General features: G+C 47.1%; 5 protein-coding genes across 5 annotated transcripts; 2 read left to right on the top strand and 3 right to left on the bottom strand.

Annotated features, from left to right (window-relative positions):
- Positions 1-7,140: 7,140 nt before the first annotated feature.
- af470_1 (Monooxygenase af470) lies at positions 7,141-8,056 on the bottom strand (the record flags this gene model as incomplete). Its single annotated transcript, XM_014683897.1, has 2 exons — positions 7,141-7,905; positions 7,982-8,056. The coding sequence occupies 2 exons, from the start codon at positions 8,054-8,056 to the stop codon at positions 7,141-7,143; spliced, it is 840 nt and encodes a 279-aa protein (XP_014539383.1).
- Positions 8,057-10,359: 2,303 nt separating this feature from the next.
- On the top strand, positions 10,360-10,665 carry G6M90_00g080510 (uncharacterized protein; the record flags this gene model as incomplete). Its single annotated transcript, XM_014683896.1, has 1 exon — positions 10,360-10,665. The coding sequence occupies one exon, from the start codon at positions 10,360-10,362 to the stop codon at positions 10,663-10,665; it is 306 nt and encodes a 101-aa protein (XP_014539382.1).
- A 460-nt stretch (positions 10,666-11,125) lies between these two features.
- On the bottom strand, positions 11,126-11,491 carry G6M90_00g080500 (uncharacterized protein; the record flags this gene model as incomplete). Its single annotated transcript, XM_014683895.1, has 1 exon — positions 11,126-11,491. The coding sequence occupies one exon, from the start codon at positions 11,489-11,491 to the stop codon at positions 11,126-11,128; it is 366 nt and encodes a 121-aa protein (XP_014539381.1).
- A 2,944-nt stretch (positions 11,492-14,435) lies between these two features.
- Positions 14,436-15,894, bottom strand: G6M90_00g080490 (uncharacterized protein; the record flags this gene model as incomplete). Its single annotated transcript, XM_066131159.1, has 8 exons — positions 14,436-14,758; positions 14,817-14,915; positions 14,967-15,074; positions 15,140-15,163; positions 15,219-15,269; positions 15,319-15,535; positions 15,591-15,809; positions 15,868-15,894. The coding sequence occupies 8 exons, from the start codon at positions 15,892-15,894 to the stop codon at positions 14,436-14,438; spliced, it is 1,068 nt and encodes a 355-aa protein (XP_065987109.1).
- A 1,068-nt stretch (positions 15,895-16,962) lies between these two features.
- On the top strand, positions 16,963-18,786 carry pnbA_1 (Para-nitrobenzyl esterase; the record flags this gene model as incomplete). Its single annotated transcript, XM_014683893.1, has 4 exons — positions 16,963-17,159; positions 17,252-17,649; positions 17,713-18,662; positions 18,715-18,786. 4 exons carry the CDS (start codon positions 16,963-16,965, stop codon positions 18,784-18,786), a joined length of 1,617 nt encoding a protein of 538 aa, XP_014539379.1.
- Between the last annotated feature and the right edge of the window lie 490 nt (positions 18,787-19,276).

The raw sequence follows: 19,276 nt of genomic DNA, 5'->3' as shown, positions 1-19,276 counted from the left end.
ACCTTATAAGAGGGTATATAGCTAATAAAAAAAAGGAAAAAAAGAGATATTAATACTTAATTTTTTCGAGAAAAAGTAAAATAACTAGTAAACTCTTATTAATTCCTGCTAAAATACTTCATAAGCACTTATTATTTAGTTATAAAATTATATATATATATATATATATATATATATATAGCTATAAAACCCTGCTTTATTAATTTTATTAGGTTACAGGTAGTCAATTAAACAGGGGTTGAAGTGTATAAATGCGCATAAACCTTGTCAGGACCTAAAATACAAGGCGGGCACGATTAGTCCACTTGGTTGCTAACAAAGTTTTTAATAGCGTTGCAGTACTTGTTGGTACCACCAGTTTTTAGTACATGGCAGATCGCAATTTATATCAGGCAACCAAGGCAGCTTCTCAACCCGGGATTTGTGCGCCTTAAGGCATGCTTTTGTAGAGTTAAACTGCTTGTCGGTTTGGTCTCGCGATGGACCAAAGGAGGCGCAGTACCATTCCGTACCGCAGTCTTTATCAGTGCGTTGTTTTATACAGGCCTTGGGATAGGTGGAGGGCGGCGGGTACCAAAGCATTCTCTCGCCTAGAGGCATATCCTGCTAATGCTCCTCTAATAGCGCCCCATTTTTGGGTGGTTGTTCTTGCTGCCCTACATGGGACGGTATTGGGACACATGCAGGAGCAGTTGCAATGCTACACGCTAGCGTCGGGGCAACCGCACTGACCGTGGCCGGTACTGCCGCGCTTGCAAAGCTAAAAAGAATAACACACTTCATGGCTTATTATGATAAAATGAGGGCATTAGATAGCAAGTGCAAATAAATATAGTGTGTCCAATTGGTTATACAATATTAGTGTTGCGGTATCTAAACGAACTATTGAGGTTTGTACGAATATATATACTCAACTAAGTAAGTACCTTTACTTTCCCAAAGTTAGTACAGGTAAGATTATTGCCATTGTGAATTCTTGTTGATTCTATATATGTCTTCTCGAGTTATGCCCAGCTCCACCTGCATTATCTGGCATATTATCTGGTAAAGTCACAAATTGGCTAAAGTAGTTATGCACTTCCTTCAAGGCAGTGCCTATTACCTAGCGGCTAAGTGTGTAACTACACTCAAATCCACTAAGTCGCAGATAAGTAATAGGCATTATGCGACAAGTATATAAACTCCACCTGCTTTCTAAGATTTACGTTATGCTATTATAACGGCTATTTGTAACGAACGCGCATTATCAGATATGCCAATAAGATCTTCTCGCGAGTTATTGGGCACCCTATCTCAAATAACAGATAAATATACTTCGCTGTCTGACCTCGTGTCATTTCGACGACACCAGAGAGATCCATAACTAGGCCGAGTAGTATTTTGGATCCGCCTATCAAGCCTTGTCAAGTGGCGGCCAGCCAGCACCAAGATAAAGTTGATGAATATTCCACCAAAACTTCCCCTATTCTCCCTTTTATTATGCGAGCTACTTGAAATGTTTTATGCGATGGGTACTTAGTCGATACTTAGTAATTCTAATTCTCCACTCCACTATAAAGTTCGACTCGCTACAGTAATACAACGGGTCTCGGCATTGATTGACCGTGGAATTTACCGGGAGATCTGCGGCGGTTTATTCTACCCTTCCTTCGAGCTTATTTAGCATTTTGTATTATAATCTCGCGTGATTATCACGGGGCGAACCTAGGGTACAGGTAATAACATAATTGTGCCTTAAGGAGGAGGGAAGAAGAAGCTATCTAGGGCTATAACTATATAGTAGACTGATAGTCCGTGCTCTGTGGGTGCCTCAGGCAAGGTCGTGATAGTGCTGTAACAGTTTCAATTAACAGAGGCAGTTTTATTCGACAGGTAAACAGGTCTATAGGGACGGTGAGGGATATTATCTGGAGGGAGGGTCATGATCCCACCAAAGATACACTAAGTATAATTATAGTAGAAGTCGATAGTTACCATAGGCCTAAGTTCCCTGGCACTTATTATATTCCTATTTTTCTTGTTACCAGGCAATTCAAATATAAAAAATATAACTATTTGCGCATTAACTTCCCTCTTCGCCCCGCATATACTATCACGGTGTATAAAGCACAAGAATTAACGCTGAAATAAGTGGTATTGAACCTGGAGCAAAAGGATTATGCGCCGGGATTGTAAAGCATACGCTGGCATTTTAGCTGCGGGGCGTACAGGGGGCTGTTAAACAGAAACAGCCGATACTGCTAGCATTAACACGACATGTAAATGCCGCAGTGCTGCTACTATCAATGCAGAGGGGCTATTTATGCTCATTTTATAAGGTGTGGGAAGGATAGTAGATTCGTCATAGCAGGGGCTAGAAACCGATCAGAGATAGACGAAAAACTGAGTACTCGTGCTACGCCCCTACTTTTTTAGTTCCGGTCTTTGCCTGCACCTTCAGAGCCTTAAAAAGTAAGGGCGTGGCACGAGTAATAAGTGGATCTTTTGTGATTTGCCCTAAAACGCTTATACGAAGTTACTTGGGGGTCTTCAAGTTAACCCAGAAGAGTGGAGTAAATATAAGTAAGTATTTTACTAGTTATAAAAGCATTCTCGCTTTACAGAATCTAGCCTTTTTCTTATACTTCTTTATCTACTATCTTCTTACAATTGCTGTCTTGTCTTTATTCTTGGCTCTCAATATGCCTTCTCAAATTATTACTCTTCTACTCGGCCTTATGGCTACTACATCTATAGGACAATCGCCTAGTATTCCTTCTGGGTTAGATGATATATTCAAGAATAAATGTGGTACCGACTCACCTAGTGCAGAAGCTATAAATATAGTACACTTCACAAATGCTAGTGCTACTATTCAGAAGAGGCAAAGCGCTATAAGTGAGGAATGTCTCTATATCGATACTTTTATGCATATCGTGGCGCCGTCTCAAGAAAAGCTGCAAAACTTTGTTAGCGTAAGTAAAATTCCTTAGTTTTTTAAGTTAATACTAATATTAATAGACTGGGACTATATATAAGCAAATGAAACATTTAAATAACCTATTTAGTCCCGCTAAGATTACCTTTATACTCCGTAATATTAGCAGAACAGCTAATTCTCATTGGAGTCGGGGTCGTAAGGAGGTACAAATGAAAACTGCCTTACATAGAGGCAGCTATTCTAGCCTCAATATATATATTGTTGAGGAACCTCCTTTAAAACTCTTAGGCAAAGCGACATTGCCGTTCCCGGACTCGACAATTAGTCCTGATTATAATTCTCATCATACTAAGGATCAGATTACACGCGATGGCATCTACGTATCGGTACACAGTTTGCCAGACAGCCCGCCGTATAAGAGTACCAGCAGTACGGGGACTACGATTTTGAACTTGATAGGGACAACTTGTGTCCATGAAGTTGGCCACTGGCTAGGCCTCCTCCACACCTTTACGGATTATGAAAAAATTCCAATCGAGAATCGCACGCTAGAGACAATCTGCAGTGACCCTGGCGATGGCATTGATGACACTCCTTCGCACGTTCTAAATCGTCATAAAAATTACGCAAAATGTGCGGCGGCGAGACTTAGTTGTTCAGGCGGCGGTCCAAAGAGAATTTGCAGCGAGAAGCCTGGATTAGGTAAAGGCTTCACGATAGTTGATTCGTGTCCAGACAACCTTCCGAATGTGGGGAGTCCAGGCCCAGATCCTGTGAATAATATTATGACTTATAACCTAGAGTAAGTACTAGAAGCTTATTAATACGTGTATATAAAGATAACTAATATAGTATAAAGCGCTTGCCAAACTGAGTTTACGCCTGGCCAGATACAAAGAATGCGCCGCGTTTTTCTTGAAATCCGTACTTCAAATAACGAAACACCAACTACACAAGAAACTTTGATAACACCAGTAAGTTGAATATCTATAACAGGCCGATGCTCTCGAAATTACTTTGGCCAGTTATATTCCAATTATCTTTAAAGTGCTATAATATTATTTATAATCTAACATGGCTGGCGACAAAGGAAATTACCGATTGTACAAATACTGGCCCTAGTGCAGTTGATAAGGAAATAAAGCAATCGTCTCCAGATAATTTGGGAATTCCAGGCTGGAAATAATTGTTACGTCCTGGAAGCAGATTGTAAGGGGCACAGGGCTTATTCAGCTAGCCAGAAATGTGTTACAAACCAACACATTGATTGTATTGCAGAAGAGAAGAACTAGAAGCTCTTGAGAAGCAAGCTACCTATTTATATAGTTTATACTTCGGGGCAAATTATAAGACTTTTATTTGGTAGCGTTATTGTATCGGCGTCAGCCGAGTGCACTTTAACAGCCTAACCTGTTACACAGATAACTAGGTGTTAGAAATATTGTGATAATTATTAGCCTATAATATAGTATTGTTTAGTCGGACTAATATATCCTGGCTTATAATTACTTTACTTAATTAAATTAATATTATTTTATTTTAATATTATTAGCTAAGCTTATAAAATAATTTATAATATAAATTACTTAAAATAATAATTTTAATTATAAAAGCTATAATATTAAGTTATATATAAGTAATAGCTTTTTTTTTCTTAAACTTTTAAATATATATAAATTATATTTTATTACTAGTAATATTATTCCCTTATAAAACTAATAAGAAATATAAAGATAAAAAGTTATAATATATTATTTTATTCTTAATTTAAAAAACTTTCTAGCTACCTGATAAAATCAGGGTAGCTAGCTAGCCTTTTAACTACTAATATTAATAATTTTATAATATTTAGTAATTATATTAAGTTTGCTTATTTAATTAATAAAAGTAGCCTTATTTAAAAAAATCTAACTTTTAAGTCCTAGCTATTAGGCTTATTGTTATAGACTCAAGCTGTAGGCTCAGGTCTAGGTAGGATCCTAGGCGGAGCCAGACTAGACCTAGTATAAATAAACTCTAGGCTAATATAAACTATTAGGTTTATATAAGATTTTAAGCAGAGCTAAACTAGACTTAATATAAATAAAACTTAGGTTAAAGTAAAGTATATTAAGAGGAAAAAAGAGGAAATAAACCCTTTTTTTTTCTCTTTTTTTTAAGTTTATTCTTACTATTTAGTAACGTATATATATAGCCGCAAGTATAGCCAGTCCCTTACACTTATACTATTAAGAATTATTATAATTTAAGTAGTTTAAATATATTTTATAAAGTCTTAGTATCTATTTCTTTGAGTTTCTATTAACTTAGTCTTTCTTTTATATTTACCAGACCAAGTCGCTTGACAAAGGCCTTAAATAGTTGACTACTAAGGGCTTATATAAGACTATCCGCTACTATCTCTGCTATTGGTAGTTTACCGAGATCGGTCTTTTTTCAGCTTCCTGATATAACTAGTAGTCGTGGATATATTACGTTATAAGAATTATTATTAACTTAGCTTCTTTTAGAATACAAAGACTAGAATTTTAGTTGGCATTATTATGTATAGCCGCCTTTATACGAAGCCTGATGCGCACGGCTATTATACTCGAGTAGACAAGCATTTAGACTTTATACAGCAGTATATATAAAGCTTGTAATATACTACAACTACGAGTTTTAGCGTAGATTATTATAGACGCGACGGATCGAGCGTAATAGCGCCCCGGGCGCTAATTATACGAAATAAGAAGTATCTAAATAACAACTAAAAAATAGCGATAAACACGGTATTTATCGTGTTAAGAATATTTCTGACAAGTTAAACTGGTACGAAATAAAATGCCGCGATACAACAGTTAGTACCCTTATGCCAACAACGCCAAGCAACATAATACTTTTGATATGTTATACGGTCGAATAGTACAGGCTCGAGAGGGAAATAGATATATTTAGAGAAGCCGTAACTTGCTTTACGATACGAGGAGTACTCGCTTGTCTATCCAGACTCAGAGCAGTCAAGTATTCAATACATAATGCCTCAGAAAATAGTGCTTGCGAGCCCCCCAAGCAGCTCTCCGGCAATGCTGCAGCAAATCGCGCCTTTGCATAGATGACGGAGTAAAGGGCCGCGACATGCAGGGCGGCTTCGTGCTCATTTTGTCCAGTCTGCCCTGTGCCGCTATTATTTCTTATGGAACCCGGTTTATATTTATATTAAAATCCTTTAAAATAATATATATAAAAGTTTAAGCTTCAACACTGCCATGGCAGTCATCAGCGAAAAGTGAGCCACGTTGGCGTGAAGAGAAAAGTCGAGAAAGAGTTCGTGGTCAAAAGGACTGTCGGCCGCCCGAAGGAGAAAGTAGCCCCAAACGATGTAGATGACGGAAATCATTTCTTCGTACTGTTCCGCGCCGCCCGGCCCCCAGCGGGTAAGCAATTCCAAGACCCTCGGCAACGGTAGTCGCAGGACGGCTGCAGTGAAAGCCACGGTAAAGAAGACCAGCAGCACGGCGCCGAAGAGTTAAATGGATAATTGCAGCCATCGATATTGCACATTTCCTCGCAGAGAGGGCTCTATCGGTCGAGGCATTGTCGTGCGAGGAAAGAATGGCGGCTTGTACAGATGGATAAAGAGTGACGACGCAGAACAGGGACAAGCGATGGCACAAACACTTGGTTTTGCGTCTGGTCTTATACAGTCAAGAACATGTTGACGGCCGAGGCTGCAGTCTGATGACACAATCGAATTGTGGGTAAGAAAGCCCGACACAGAAGCGGTCGGACAAATTCGTGCGGGAATGGCAAAGGCTTTCGGGACGGGAAACAGTAATCCCGCTCTTGGTAAATACCGTGGCTCTTTTTACTATTATCATTTGTTTTTTTTTTTGTTTTTTTTTGCTTTTTTAAAAAAAGGCAATTAATCTCCCGTGTGCTTGCCTCTGGTATTACCGGTTCAAGTTGGCCGAGGACAGATGAACTAATAACTGGTACAAGGCACAACGCGAGCTGTTCTCAACTCGGCGCCTGTGCTTACAGTGAATATTCCCAAATAATAGCCATAATACGACTCTCATCACGTTACCGCAGCTCATGTCGAGCATCTGAATCTAGAAACAGCGGTTTACAGCCTGCGGGAAGCTTCCTCTGCTAGCATGACATACTCGCTGCCCATGTTGTGGTTGCAGCAACTCGGCAACGAAACCAACCAACTCTAGCAAGTGCCAGCAAGGCTTTCAAGCGGTTTTCCGGAGAGAGCCAGCCAACCTGGCAGTCTGTGACTTGAGGGCCGGGGTGTCGGCGCTGACCAAAGTGTTTACCCAACTGTTCCCCGACTTGCCATGAACAGACTTGACAGACCCTCTTCCCAAGCCGATGGGGCTGCAGTTCTCGTATATCGACTCATAGGCCTTTTCTGGCACGATAAAGGTCTCGTGATAGATGCCAATGTGAGTCGGGTTGTGGGACTTGTACCAATCCCACGTGGCCCGGTGCAACGGCTCATGCGCAAAGCGATGGATGCTTTCCACATTGCGAAAGTAGTAGGTAATCACTGCCATGTTTTCACTGTCGGCCGTGGCGCCCTTCCAATAGTTGACGCTCAAAAGGCCCAGCTCCTCACGTCGCCGGAGCATGTCCTTGTTCATCTTTTGAAAGCGATCGGCAATCTCCATTCCCAGCGGGCAAAGGGGCCCCAGGGGATGGTTATACTGGATGCCCAGGTTAAAGACGACGAGGCCCTGCGCGGCCGGCTCGGATCCGAAACTGCCGTCTGAGAAGGGTACTTGGCTCGTGGTGCGGCCCAAGACGACATTCTCCATGAAGGGGTTGACACCGGTGCATGGTGTAGTCGCGTGGATGATTATATTTGCAGTGAAGCAAAGAATGACTATGGCGCAAGGTATGATGGCATACTTGCTCGGAACAAGAAGGGAAATGACGAGTTGGAAAAGGGCGTATTTCACAACGCCATGTAGGCGGGAAACACGCAAAACATATTTCTGCCATCGAATCAGCAAGTGACCTCCTACACGGCTTCCATGTCGGGAAAGTCGTGGAGTCTGCGGAGTAACTCACCGAATAAATGCTCTTCGGGCCGAATTGATGGGGCCCATCTGAAGGCGAGAGTCGACCTGTAAAGTTGGTGGACATGATGCAGCTGCGCGTGAGGGAGTGGGAGTAGAATGGCGGCCAAGGGGCGTGCGCCTGTATTTCATCGTCTGTGTCGAGGGCACGGGATACCAAACAACAGGCACCTATCAGGTTTTATACAAATTCCCGAGAGAAATGCTGCCTGCCATGCCAACAACATAGGCCACGCATACTCCACAAGCGTGTTACTCTCGACACGCGTTGCGTTGGGCCATTCGGCCAAACTGTGCTCCGCAGGTTATTGTGTTTTCTTCTTGTTCAAGTGCTTCAGATTCAGGACTTTGACAATGTCTCCGAGCACCCGTCTCAGCGGTTGAAGCTTACGTCAACCTCGCACTCGCATTCGCTTTGTCGATGGGGACGGGACGACAGTGGGGAAGGCCGGATGCGCAGGGCCAACATGGCATCAATGACGGGAATTTACCGAGAGCCGGAACATGAAGGGCCAGGTCAGGTTTAGCCTGATCAAGTATCATGTTCTCATGCAAGAGCCCCTGCCGGGGTGTCCCCGGACTGCAGTCGGAGCAACGTCCGTCACGCCGAAAGATGGCGCCGGCTTCTTGTAAGTTGTATTCGGAGTGACGCGCCACTCCGCCAACCCTCATCATGGCCCATGGGCTCATGTCTGCACTGCTGTAGGCAGAATATTAGGAAGAGGCGGATGCAAGGACAATGCCACCGCACAGGCGGCTCCTGGCCTGCAACCACTCGCGACCAGTATGATGACGCTGCCGCAGGAAAACCCAGGCGACCAGCTGCACCTATCGATCCGGACCGCTTAAGAAGACGAGAAGAGCAGATGCATTGACATGGACTCTTGCCCCTCCTTGCCCGATCCGCCCTAAAGGGGATCAGTGAGCTTACGGTTGCGTTCCCCGCCCGTGCTGCCAACAAATATAAGGCAACATTGAACGTATACGTCGGATTCCAGTCGCTAGACAGCAGCCGGAACCACCGACAGCTCCGATTCCGAAGCTTCACAGGTATCCCAGCCCCGGCCATCTTGGATCGTCCAGTTACACTACTTTTTTAATGCGACCCATGGCTGACGAAGCTTCGGTCACCGGTGTCATCAATTGATGTCTGAGCCGTAGTCCATCAAGTCAACGTCACCCACGGGGCTGGGCTCATCCAACGGATTCTTCGGTGCGCCCAAGTTGCAGCCTGGTGCCAATCTTGCCATTGCTGGCTCATTCACAATGTATTCTGCCTAGTCGGTGGAAATCATGCTCCGAGCGGCCCAAGCAACCATGGACGATGCTATTTATTGGGAACGGTAGCTTTCAGATGACGCACAGGGACTATCAGCAATTGCCCATGTGAAGTTTAATATATATGCTGTTATTCTGTCATTCCTTGTTCATAATAACGGATACGAGTATCCACGGGGCAAAGCCCAGGTGCAATCATGTCCCGACATGGCCTTTACACGCTGCCCTTCTTTTTTCGGCGGCCCTGAACGCTCATTCAGCAGGTCGGTGGAAACATGGGCTGAGCTGCAAGAGGTCTTAAGCAAAGAAGCGTGGACCGAGGGTCCGGGACTACGGATGGTGGAGGTGTTGATGGGTGAGGAGATTCTCACGCGGTACTTGGAGAGGCAGATGCCGACTCGACGTTTGTGGGGGGTATGGACAGTAGGCAAATACAGAGCCGCGAAAAGATAGCTGTGCCACAGACACCCGAAGCGGTGACTCTGATGAGGACTTGATGGGCTGTGAGTTGGTTCGGTTTTGGCGCATGTATGTACAGCTCCCAAGAAGCAGACTCTGAAAAGGTAACACGGGTAGGATATATGCCAGTCTGGTGGAGTGACTTTTTGGTAATGGTACTTTATTCTCGCGATGCATCACGAGGTAGGGCATGAATAGTTAATTTATCATTCAAAGCATTATGGCCCGAGCTACTTGAATGGACTCCTTGGCATTATACCCTTTATCGCAGTAAGAATGTTTTGGGAGATGGCCTGTTATTCGCTCATGTACGGAGCACCAACCCTGGCATGAATATAATAATCTATCTGAGAGTTGGAATTGGTCGGTTCTATCAATTCTGTTAGTCATTTAATATTTGCAATCATGCACACCTAGCATGATGAGCAACAGGCAGCATTTTTCCCTGGCAAGATGGTTGTGAAGTGAGCAGGTCGAAATTGGATAAATACCAAGCCTTCATCTTGTATTCGCTCCGAGTTGAATCCCCAACCCAACCCGCAACAAAAACTCGATAGCTTCTCAGCAAAAGCCGTCCATCATCTCCATCTCAAGTCAATCATCATTCAACGACAAAGCCACCCCGTCATCACAATGCAGTATCCACTTGTCCTCGTCGCTGCTTTTGCTGCCGCCTGCATCGCCACACCAACTGCAGCTCCTGCGAGCGTGCAGAGCAAGGACGAGATGCCAACAGGGCTCTGCCCTAAAGATCAGCTGGTTATAGTCGACGGTTTAGGCTACTACCTGCCGCAAGCAGAGTGTTTGGTCCTGAAAGAAAGGTGTGGACAGCGAAACACGACTAAGCCAGCTGAGCTTAAGAAATGCATTACCAACACGCGTATTTCCGAGATTAAAGAAGCCCAGAAAGCTGTGCAGGACACGAAGCGCTCAATCTAGGCGAGAGTGCGAACCAAGCCACACCGGGTTCAGCCCGACACAACAGGCCTGGGGGCATTCAACATGCATCTCCAGGGCAATGTTCCGCTGGACGCCGACATTGGGTAGTTGACATCAATTGATGTGTAGGTGGGAGCGCTTGGGACGTGGGCGCATCAGGCATCAGAACTAGGGCCCAAGACATCAATACCAACATTGAATGTAGTGGATCAATATAGTCATTATACAATTGCGCTTCGTTTGACAAGACAAGGCCGAAGCCAAACAAGGCTTTGCCACGTGCCGGGAATTGAATGACGCCGTCTTGTAGAGTCAATAGAGCCAACCAACACCCACGATCCGCCGTCCGCCAGGCACCTCCATGTCCAAACTTTGACCTCGCAGTCCATTGACAGTTGACTTGACCCCGGTTACGCCGAGGCTGTCGGCTTCATCGGCGCCGGATCAGATGGTCCCGCCGTCAGAGGTTCGCGTACACCAAGACGGACGACACAAGGCCAGGGAGCATCTGGACCAGCCATATCTTTCTCGACGCCGTCGCGCCCCCGTACATGCCGGCGACGACGACGGCAACGCTGAAGAAGAGCCGGATCTGCACGGCGAACTCGGGCACGGGGTGAAGCAGCCCCCACGCGAGACCGGCGGCGAGGAGCCCATTGTACAGGCCCTGGTTGGCGGCCAGCGCCTTGGTTTGATGAGCGAATTCGGGGCTGAGCCGGAACGCTCGGCGGCCGCGAGGCGTCGTCCAGAGGAACATTTCGAGCACCATGATGTACATGTGGAGGATGGCCAGAAGGGCTGTCGCGGAAGCGGCCAAGGTTGCCATGGTGAGGGGGCAGACGGTGTGACGATGAATTGTGCAGTTTAACGTGTCCAGTGCTTTTTTGTAGGGACGGGGAGAGGAAGGAATATGAGAGGTCATGGGACTGCAGCTAAATATGTCGGGTGTCTGCACGTGTTGTCTTGCTCGGTTTGATGGCTGGGACTACATATGCACTGATGCAGTGTTAGTGTCGGTGGGGGAGGCTGGATGCGACCGTGCATTGTGCGTCACAGAGGGTTATTTGGCTTTTATTTGCATCAATCATCTTCATGTCCCTTTGTTGGTAGCCGCAAGCCACCTTGTCAACTTGGTCCTGGGACGACGCTACCCTTTAAAAGTCAATTAGACCGGACATGTCAATTCAATACGACCCCGCAAATCGTTCAGCCAGAACCAGAATGCAGGAGGCTCTATCCGTCCCGAAATGAGTACACGGCTAGGGATGATTCAATTGAACATCTGGTGTAAAAGCGAGGACAAATGCACCCTCGCCCAGTGGTTGCCATTCAGGAACCTCGAGCACCAAGCACCAAGATGAAGGGTGAACTACCCAACGCAACGCATGCCACGCATCGTCTGAGAATGTGAAAGGCAATAGATCTAGCGCGACATGTGTGTTGAATGCCTTTAATGTTTTCCACAGTCTTTGCCATCCCTCCTTTTTAGGCTGCGCTTGTGCAAATCGGTAACCCAGCCCAATGCGTATCAACATGTCCACTAGAATCACCATGTGGCTATAACAGCCTCAGCATCCGGCACTGGAGAGTTTTATGCGATTTGTTTGACAAGGGAGACTGATTTTCTTGCCCCGGTCGTCGGCCTGCGCCATTCTCAAACAAGCCAGGTGCTGTTGCTGCTGCTGCCTTTTGAAGAAAAGCAGATCCGAGGGCCAGCGACCAAGAGATGCACTTGATTGCGGTTTGCCATGTACAACAAGTGGTGCGAAACCACGTACAGACTGGTAAAGACTGTTGAAGAATATATAAATGCCGGCCTCCGTGCAACAGTTTGAGTGCTGGGAAGTGAGTTTGTTTTTATAGACAACACAGCCGAGGTGGCAAGTCTGCACGACAGCCATCGCCCGTGAAGCCGAGAACAATAGAGACTCGTACATTCTGGTCTGATGTTTCCATATTTTCCATGATTCTCCAAAATATGCAGTATACAATTTTTTTTTCGGGTTTGCCGTGGTGCCACTATTGCCTCTTGTCGTTGCGGCATTCTTGCACGTCCCCCAATACGTAGAGCTCGTTTCAGGTGTCTATTCAACAGCGGTTCCTCATTTTTTTTCCCTCGGCCATGAACAGTTGTCAGTTGCCCTCAGTATTACCCGTGAGCGTTTGCCAGGAAGTCAAAACACATCCGTGCAGCCTATTATGCTCCAATCATCGTCGACTAACCCACAGATGTAGTTGTTACACGGAAATGGCCCAATATCAAAGGTTACACAAGGGCTACGGTCACGGGATTAGGGCAGGCGGCCCTCACCGACTTCTTGCATCTATAGACACCTTTGGTCCCTTAAGGCCTCGAGGAAAACCAAGGACCTTTGATACCAAAGACTGTTATTAGATGAATTGAGCTATTGCTCCAAGCCCTCTTTCCGAGCCCTTGTCACAGTAGTCAAGCGAGATAGTCGCCGTACCAGAGGGTCCCAGAGTCCGGATACCTATGTATAGCAGAGTAACTACCTGCGAGGGAGAACCATGAGCTCTGGTGGGATAGTCTTGTCGTTGGCCTTGAAGTCTGGGTGTATGAACCCGTCCACCTGGCGACAGGCACGGGTGTGTATCAGCGCACAGTTTCCTTGAAGCCAGCAAGGCAGCGGTATTATAGCCCTTGCCAAATCATGTCGCTCGTCTGATACCTCTCGTGGGGACGAGCACCCCGTCTATAACCGCACGGTGGGAGCATTAGCTTTTGGATCTATTCACCATGGTTTCCATGCAGAGAACAGAGGCCCATGGACGCAGTGTCGATCGCATACCCAATGCTTAAAACTACGCAAAATAATTTAGCATAATAACTAACTCTTGTGGAAAGAATTCCAAGGACAGCTAGAGATTTGCGGTCTAAAAGAAACGGCATGAGACTTGGTGAGATGAATTCTAATAAAAGATTGAAGAATAGACCCAGCTTTGGATACGCTCTGGCCTTTTTCGCCTCGACTCCTCTGGCGCATTTCTTGGGTAGGCAAGTCCCGGTTTATTTGAGCTCTTGTTCGTGACTCAGCCTTGAAAATGGTACTACAAGATGTGTTTTCGGAAGAGTCCAGTTGTGCCCAGTTGTCAAGGCTTTTCCACCATCATGTGGGTTCAATTTGAGCTCTGAAGTCCATAACGCAAACCATCGGGTTGGCTGTCCAGTAAACCACCTACAGGGCCTGCAGATAACACACCTGCTGTGGTTAAGATTCCCGTGCTTCACACATGGTTGCGCGAGCGAGATATGCAATACCGCAGTACCTCCCGCATACAAGCACGTGAGGATACGTATGTTAAGATAGAATTCGTGGGCCATTAGTGAAAGGGGTTTTACCATCTCTGGCATGTTACATGGCCTGTCTTCAGATTGATGATAACCATTCCCTCTATTTTAACATGATATAGGTGTTACTCCTAGTTATGGTATAATTGAGGTAGCTTTGTAGGCAGAGCAAGGGTTTGCTGCGCAATTTTACGGTCTACAGCAAACAGCCGTCTCCAGTGATGTGGCAAATCAGAAGTCGTGGCAGGAAATGCTCCAGGAAGCTGGTGTCTTGTAGTGAAGACCTGCGTGCTCTTGACCATCCAGGAGTGTTGATGTGAAGCCAGATGCCCGACTATACATACGCCTCAGTTCCAACCCTATAAAGGGGGGCGTTTTTTTCCGAGACGACGCCCAGTAAGTTGAAGCGATGGCAACATCGAAGTGAATTCAGTCGTCCGTCGGCTGCCTTGACCCCCAATCAAAATTGGCCTTGTTTCGTTGGATGAACTCCTCCCTCTTCGTCCCTTCCGTAATGCACTTGAAATGTTGTGTTTACTTTGATTTCACCGGTTTTGCCACTGGCCGACGCGCTTGCGGAAGCGACAGGCGCACCCAAATCGTTAACCAAGTTATCCTCCGAGGAGTTGTCCTTGCTTCGCGTGCCACCCATGACATCAGTCGTGTTGCGCCCTCGATTTGTTCTCCAGGATCGGTGGTGGCCACCTGATGATAATTCGTAATGTCCTCGAGTAGATTTCGTCCCGACAGACGAGGCGGGACCTATAAACAGCGTACGGAGAGCTATTTACCTCGAGTCAGTAAAGACATGCCCGTCATGGATGAACCGAGACACACGCACGGGGAAGGCAAGAAGCAATGATGGCTACCGCAGTCTCAATCATGGAGACGGTGCAAGTAAGCATGGTCTCCTTCCGCCTTGAATAGTAGGCTCGAACAACTTCATTCTAGTTAGTAGAGGCGCGGTAGAAGCAAGCAACAACCAACGTACTGCTCGCAATGACTACAAAAAAGCCCAGCGCAAAGATGGCAATGACTCCAAGCTTCAGCTTCAGCTTCATCTGCAGCTTGAGGACCATTGAAATGGGTAAGCTAATAACTGTTTGCGGTCAGTAGGGACGAGACTCGGCAGAACCAAGAGTTGCAATCGGGGGGGGTTCGTACTAATCACGTCAGTGATGATATTTACTGCAAATTACCTAGGTTAGCCCAGTTGGAGCGACGTGTGGTCGGCTTCACTTACAAAGAACTGTTAACCAGTAATTAATGTCTCCCTGGCGTGGATCGCATTTGTCTGCATATTGTTAGCCTTCTGAGCAAGTGAGTTGTGGCTTCTTGCGTACAGTTTGGATCGGTGGACCATCTCTTGTCGTGAGGGTAACATTGGAAAATAATGTTCAAGAAAATGGTGCTCCAAAAAGCAACCAAGAGAGCCAAAACAATATTGTATATTAACTGCAGTCTTGTTCCTGGCGCTGCAAGCTTTTTGTAGAACAGAACCATGGCGATTTTGACCGCCCACAATGACGTGACATATAGAATCGACCCAGGGACAATCATCTTTAATTCTCATCAGCAAATGAGCCCCGTGGTGTCGTTGCGCAACGTCAATTACCTTCATGATTTGGATCAGTTCTTCTCGGCTCGCCTTGGGAATGTTAGCCATGCCCAGATTCCACATGTACTGTTGGATGACCAAGTCCCCAATGAGACAGCATGCTGCCAACGTAATGAGTCCATCGTCAATGGCCAGCGACCTTAGTCTCTGGTAGCGGGTGGACAGTCGAGCGACGAGGAAGAGGAGGGCCACAACGGTACAGATATACCATGATATCTGTTTCTCAATGTTAGCGTTGCAACGAGTGCCGTGTTCCGTTTGGAATACAACATACCACTTGGCCGATGCCCTCCTTTGCCATGGTGCTTCATTCATAAGGCAGTTGATGGCGTGCGGCGGATCGCCAGGCCAAGCGACTAGATAACGGGAGGTATTGGCTTTATTGTTTGTTCCACGACCCACAAAGACGCACAAACTCGGTCGTCTGACAGTTGCCCGGCATGGTCTTGGGATGCAATTGATGAACAGGGATTCTTGCGCGTGGTGCGAGAGGTTTCGGGCCTGGATGACTGATCAAGCTATTCCATCCACTTTTGCTTGATGGAGATAACATGAGGCATATAGTAGATACTATTAGCACCCGTCAGTCGGCTGTGAATACCATTTTCAATATTGGCTGATGGTCAATAGCCACCGAGGCATCGTAATATCGTCCACCGAGTACAAGGCTAGCAAGGAGATTTACGCTGGGACAGAGTCATGATCCATGCAAGCCGGATCCTCTGACGAGCTCAAGTGGAAACAATTCCCCATAGAACATGCCAAGGCTGCAAGGGGATTAGGGGCCAGTCGAGTGTCGATGTCAAGTCAAGTCCACCAGCTGAAAAGCAACCCATGCAAGAGATGGATGTTCTGGAAATCACAGGTTCTGGATACGGATTAGGTTGCCCCTTTCCACAAAACGGCCAGAACGAGCGGCCCGTCGCTGATATTCCATGGCGTCGGTAGCTGCGGATCCTCACGTCAACTATTGCCAGTGCTTGGCTGGTCGTTGTGAAGACGTCAATCTGGTGCGAATCAAGTCAATCTGCGCAGCGGGCACTCCCGTCGCATTTCGTCTCGGTGGAGCGTCTGTGTACAGCTTTATTATCCCAACTCGCCGTCGACCGATGGTGGATTGGGTGGGTTGATACGGAGCACACTACTCTTTTTGATGTGCGCGTTCATCTCGGCAAACTAAACAAGGTTGTCGGTAATGAATCAGGAACAACAAACTCGGGACTTGAGTGGGGATGTTGGGCCAGGCGAAATGCAGATATCTTGCAAACTCCTGTCACCCATTCGCCTATTCGTACTTTTGTATTATTTCGTACGGACAAGCAATTCACAAACACGGGCGTGCAACATGGGGTGCACCAACCTATGCGCCATGGCTCTACGCCTCGTGGCAACATTAACTATTATATTGGCCCTGACGGCCTCGGGGTTGGCAGACGCGGCTTCATGCAACCTGCCGTCGCCCAGTGCCGTCATCTCTCAGGGCGCCATCAGGGGATTTCGCGATGGCTACTGCAACGCCGTATATCTGGGCATCCCGTTTGCCGCCAGCACCGGCGGCAAGAATCGGTAGGCTCACCCACGGGGCGGCTCATATCAACTGATGCCATCAATGATGTTGATGTCAATGCGAACATTGAATGCTGATACCGCGCGGTTAGGTGGCGGCCACCGCAAAATGTCCCCAAGTCAAAGTCTGTATTCAAGGCCGTGTCCTATGGGCCGACATGCCCGCAGGCCATTCGTAACCCTCGGTATAGTCGACAGAGCGAGGATTGCCTGAATCTCAACATCTGGGCGCCGCCCAAGGGCAACAACCTGCCCGTATTTGTGTACATGTACGGCGGTGCCATGGTGACTGGTTCCAATAGCAACCCCCAGCTGCAGGGCACCAATTTCGCTCGCAAGGATGTCATTTACGTCAACTTCAACACTCGCGAAAGCATATTCGCTTCGCCACACTCCGCGGAGCTGCGCAACACCCATCCGGCCGCGTCACAGAACTTTGGCATCCTGGATGTTGACAAGGCATTGGACTGGGTTCGAAAGAACATCAAAGGTATGCTGATTGGCCCATTCTTGACAACACGAACATGGTTCGCTCGCTCACTATCCAATCTAGCATTCGGGGGCAATCCAGATCACATCGTCTTTGGCGGCCATTCCTCCGGTTCCGTGCAGGTCGATCACTACCTGTGGAACCATCCCGACACCTGGCTCAAGGGAGCCGTCCAGATGAGTGCCAATGCCATGTCGGGCCCTCCGTATGCCCCCGTGAATGAGGCTCTTGACGTGGTTGCAGCCGAGGTTGGCTGCCCTCCCAGCTCACACGGCAAAGGCCAACTCGATTGTCTCCGTGGCGTAGACGTGTACGCCTTCCAGACGGCACGGTTCAACTCGACATTCAACACATGGTTCACTCCCGTCATCGACGGCATCACTCGCCACTCGAACTACTTGGCTCGCTTCAAAGCCCGCAAGTATGCTGCGCATGTGCCCCTGCTGACCGGCAACGCCGATGGCGAGGGTACTATTTTCAGTCTCGTCTACGCAGCCGAGAATAGCGATTTCCGATCATGGATCAAGACTTTTGACGCCGACAGCTCCCACATTCCAGAGTGCGCTCTTGTCCGCGCGTATAAGCCCTCCGACTTTGCCAGCGGGCCCCTTCGTAGCGGTGTCCAGTATGGCGATGCTCGCTTCAACTGCCCCGTTGACTACCTCGTCGACATGCGAAGCGCTCGCCAGGATACTTGGGTCTATCGCTTCTTTGGCGCCTACGACAACGTCGTTGGGCCGCCCAACACGGCTCCCACGCACGGCACCGAGGTCCCCTTCTTCCATGGCGGCAATGAATGCTTCCAGTCCCTCAACAATGTCACAAAGGAGCAGCAGGCACTGGCCGACTCTATCCACGACTGGTTTGTTGCCTGGATCAAGAACCCAGCGGCTGGTCCGGGCTGGGGCAAGGTCTCACCAAAATCGCAAAATATGGCGAAAATAGGCGTCCCGGGAGATGAGTTGTCGCTGGTCAAGGGGTTCACCGGGACATACAACTCTCGGTGCAAGTCGGTATGTATGAGCTGTTCTCTTTTTGGTTGTCGTGTCGCTTACAAGGCGCTAGGTATATGCTCCTGCATTTCCAAAATATCCTGTTGTCCAGTCAATCAAGCCTGTGCTCGAGGCATTATTGTAAGACACTACATCTTCAGCATCGCGGTGAAGCAGAGTATATCCAACCGATGCACGTCGGCCATTGCGAGATACGCTTCTCCAAAGTTGGCCCAGCCAGGAACTTGGCAGTTTGTTTGTTGGTACAACATACCAAGACAAGCATTCTTTTGATAGTGTGCCATGAGGACCCGATGATAGAGCCAGGATACCGAATAGTGCTGTACCGAGTACACAATACTCGAGGGCGACGCTGCGACCAGAGGGAGACATGATCCAAAAATGGATGCTATTAGGGCCAACACTGCTAGCCATCTATTATACATGCTCTATTAGCCCCTGGCTTAGATACACTATACACACGCCTCCATTGAACCGTAAAATGCCAGACGAGAGTGCAGCTCTATTTGTTTCCCTTTATATCGCCAGTACCACAGAGACTGACCCTGTATATATACACACCAATATGCGATGCTAAATAATGTCGAGATGATGCTAAAAGTACAACGCGTTAC

Source organism: Metarhizium brunneum, chromosome 4, assembly GCF_013426205.1.
Source record: "Metarhizium brunneum chromosome 4, complete sequence".
Taxonomy (NCBI): domain Eukaryota; kingdom Fungi; phylum Ascomycota; class Sordariomycetes; order Hypocreales; family Clavicipitaceae; genus Metarhizium; species Metarhizium brunneum.
This window is presented reverse-complemented; position numbering and strand designations above follow the sequence as displayed.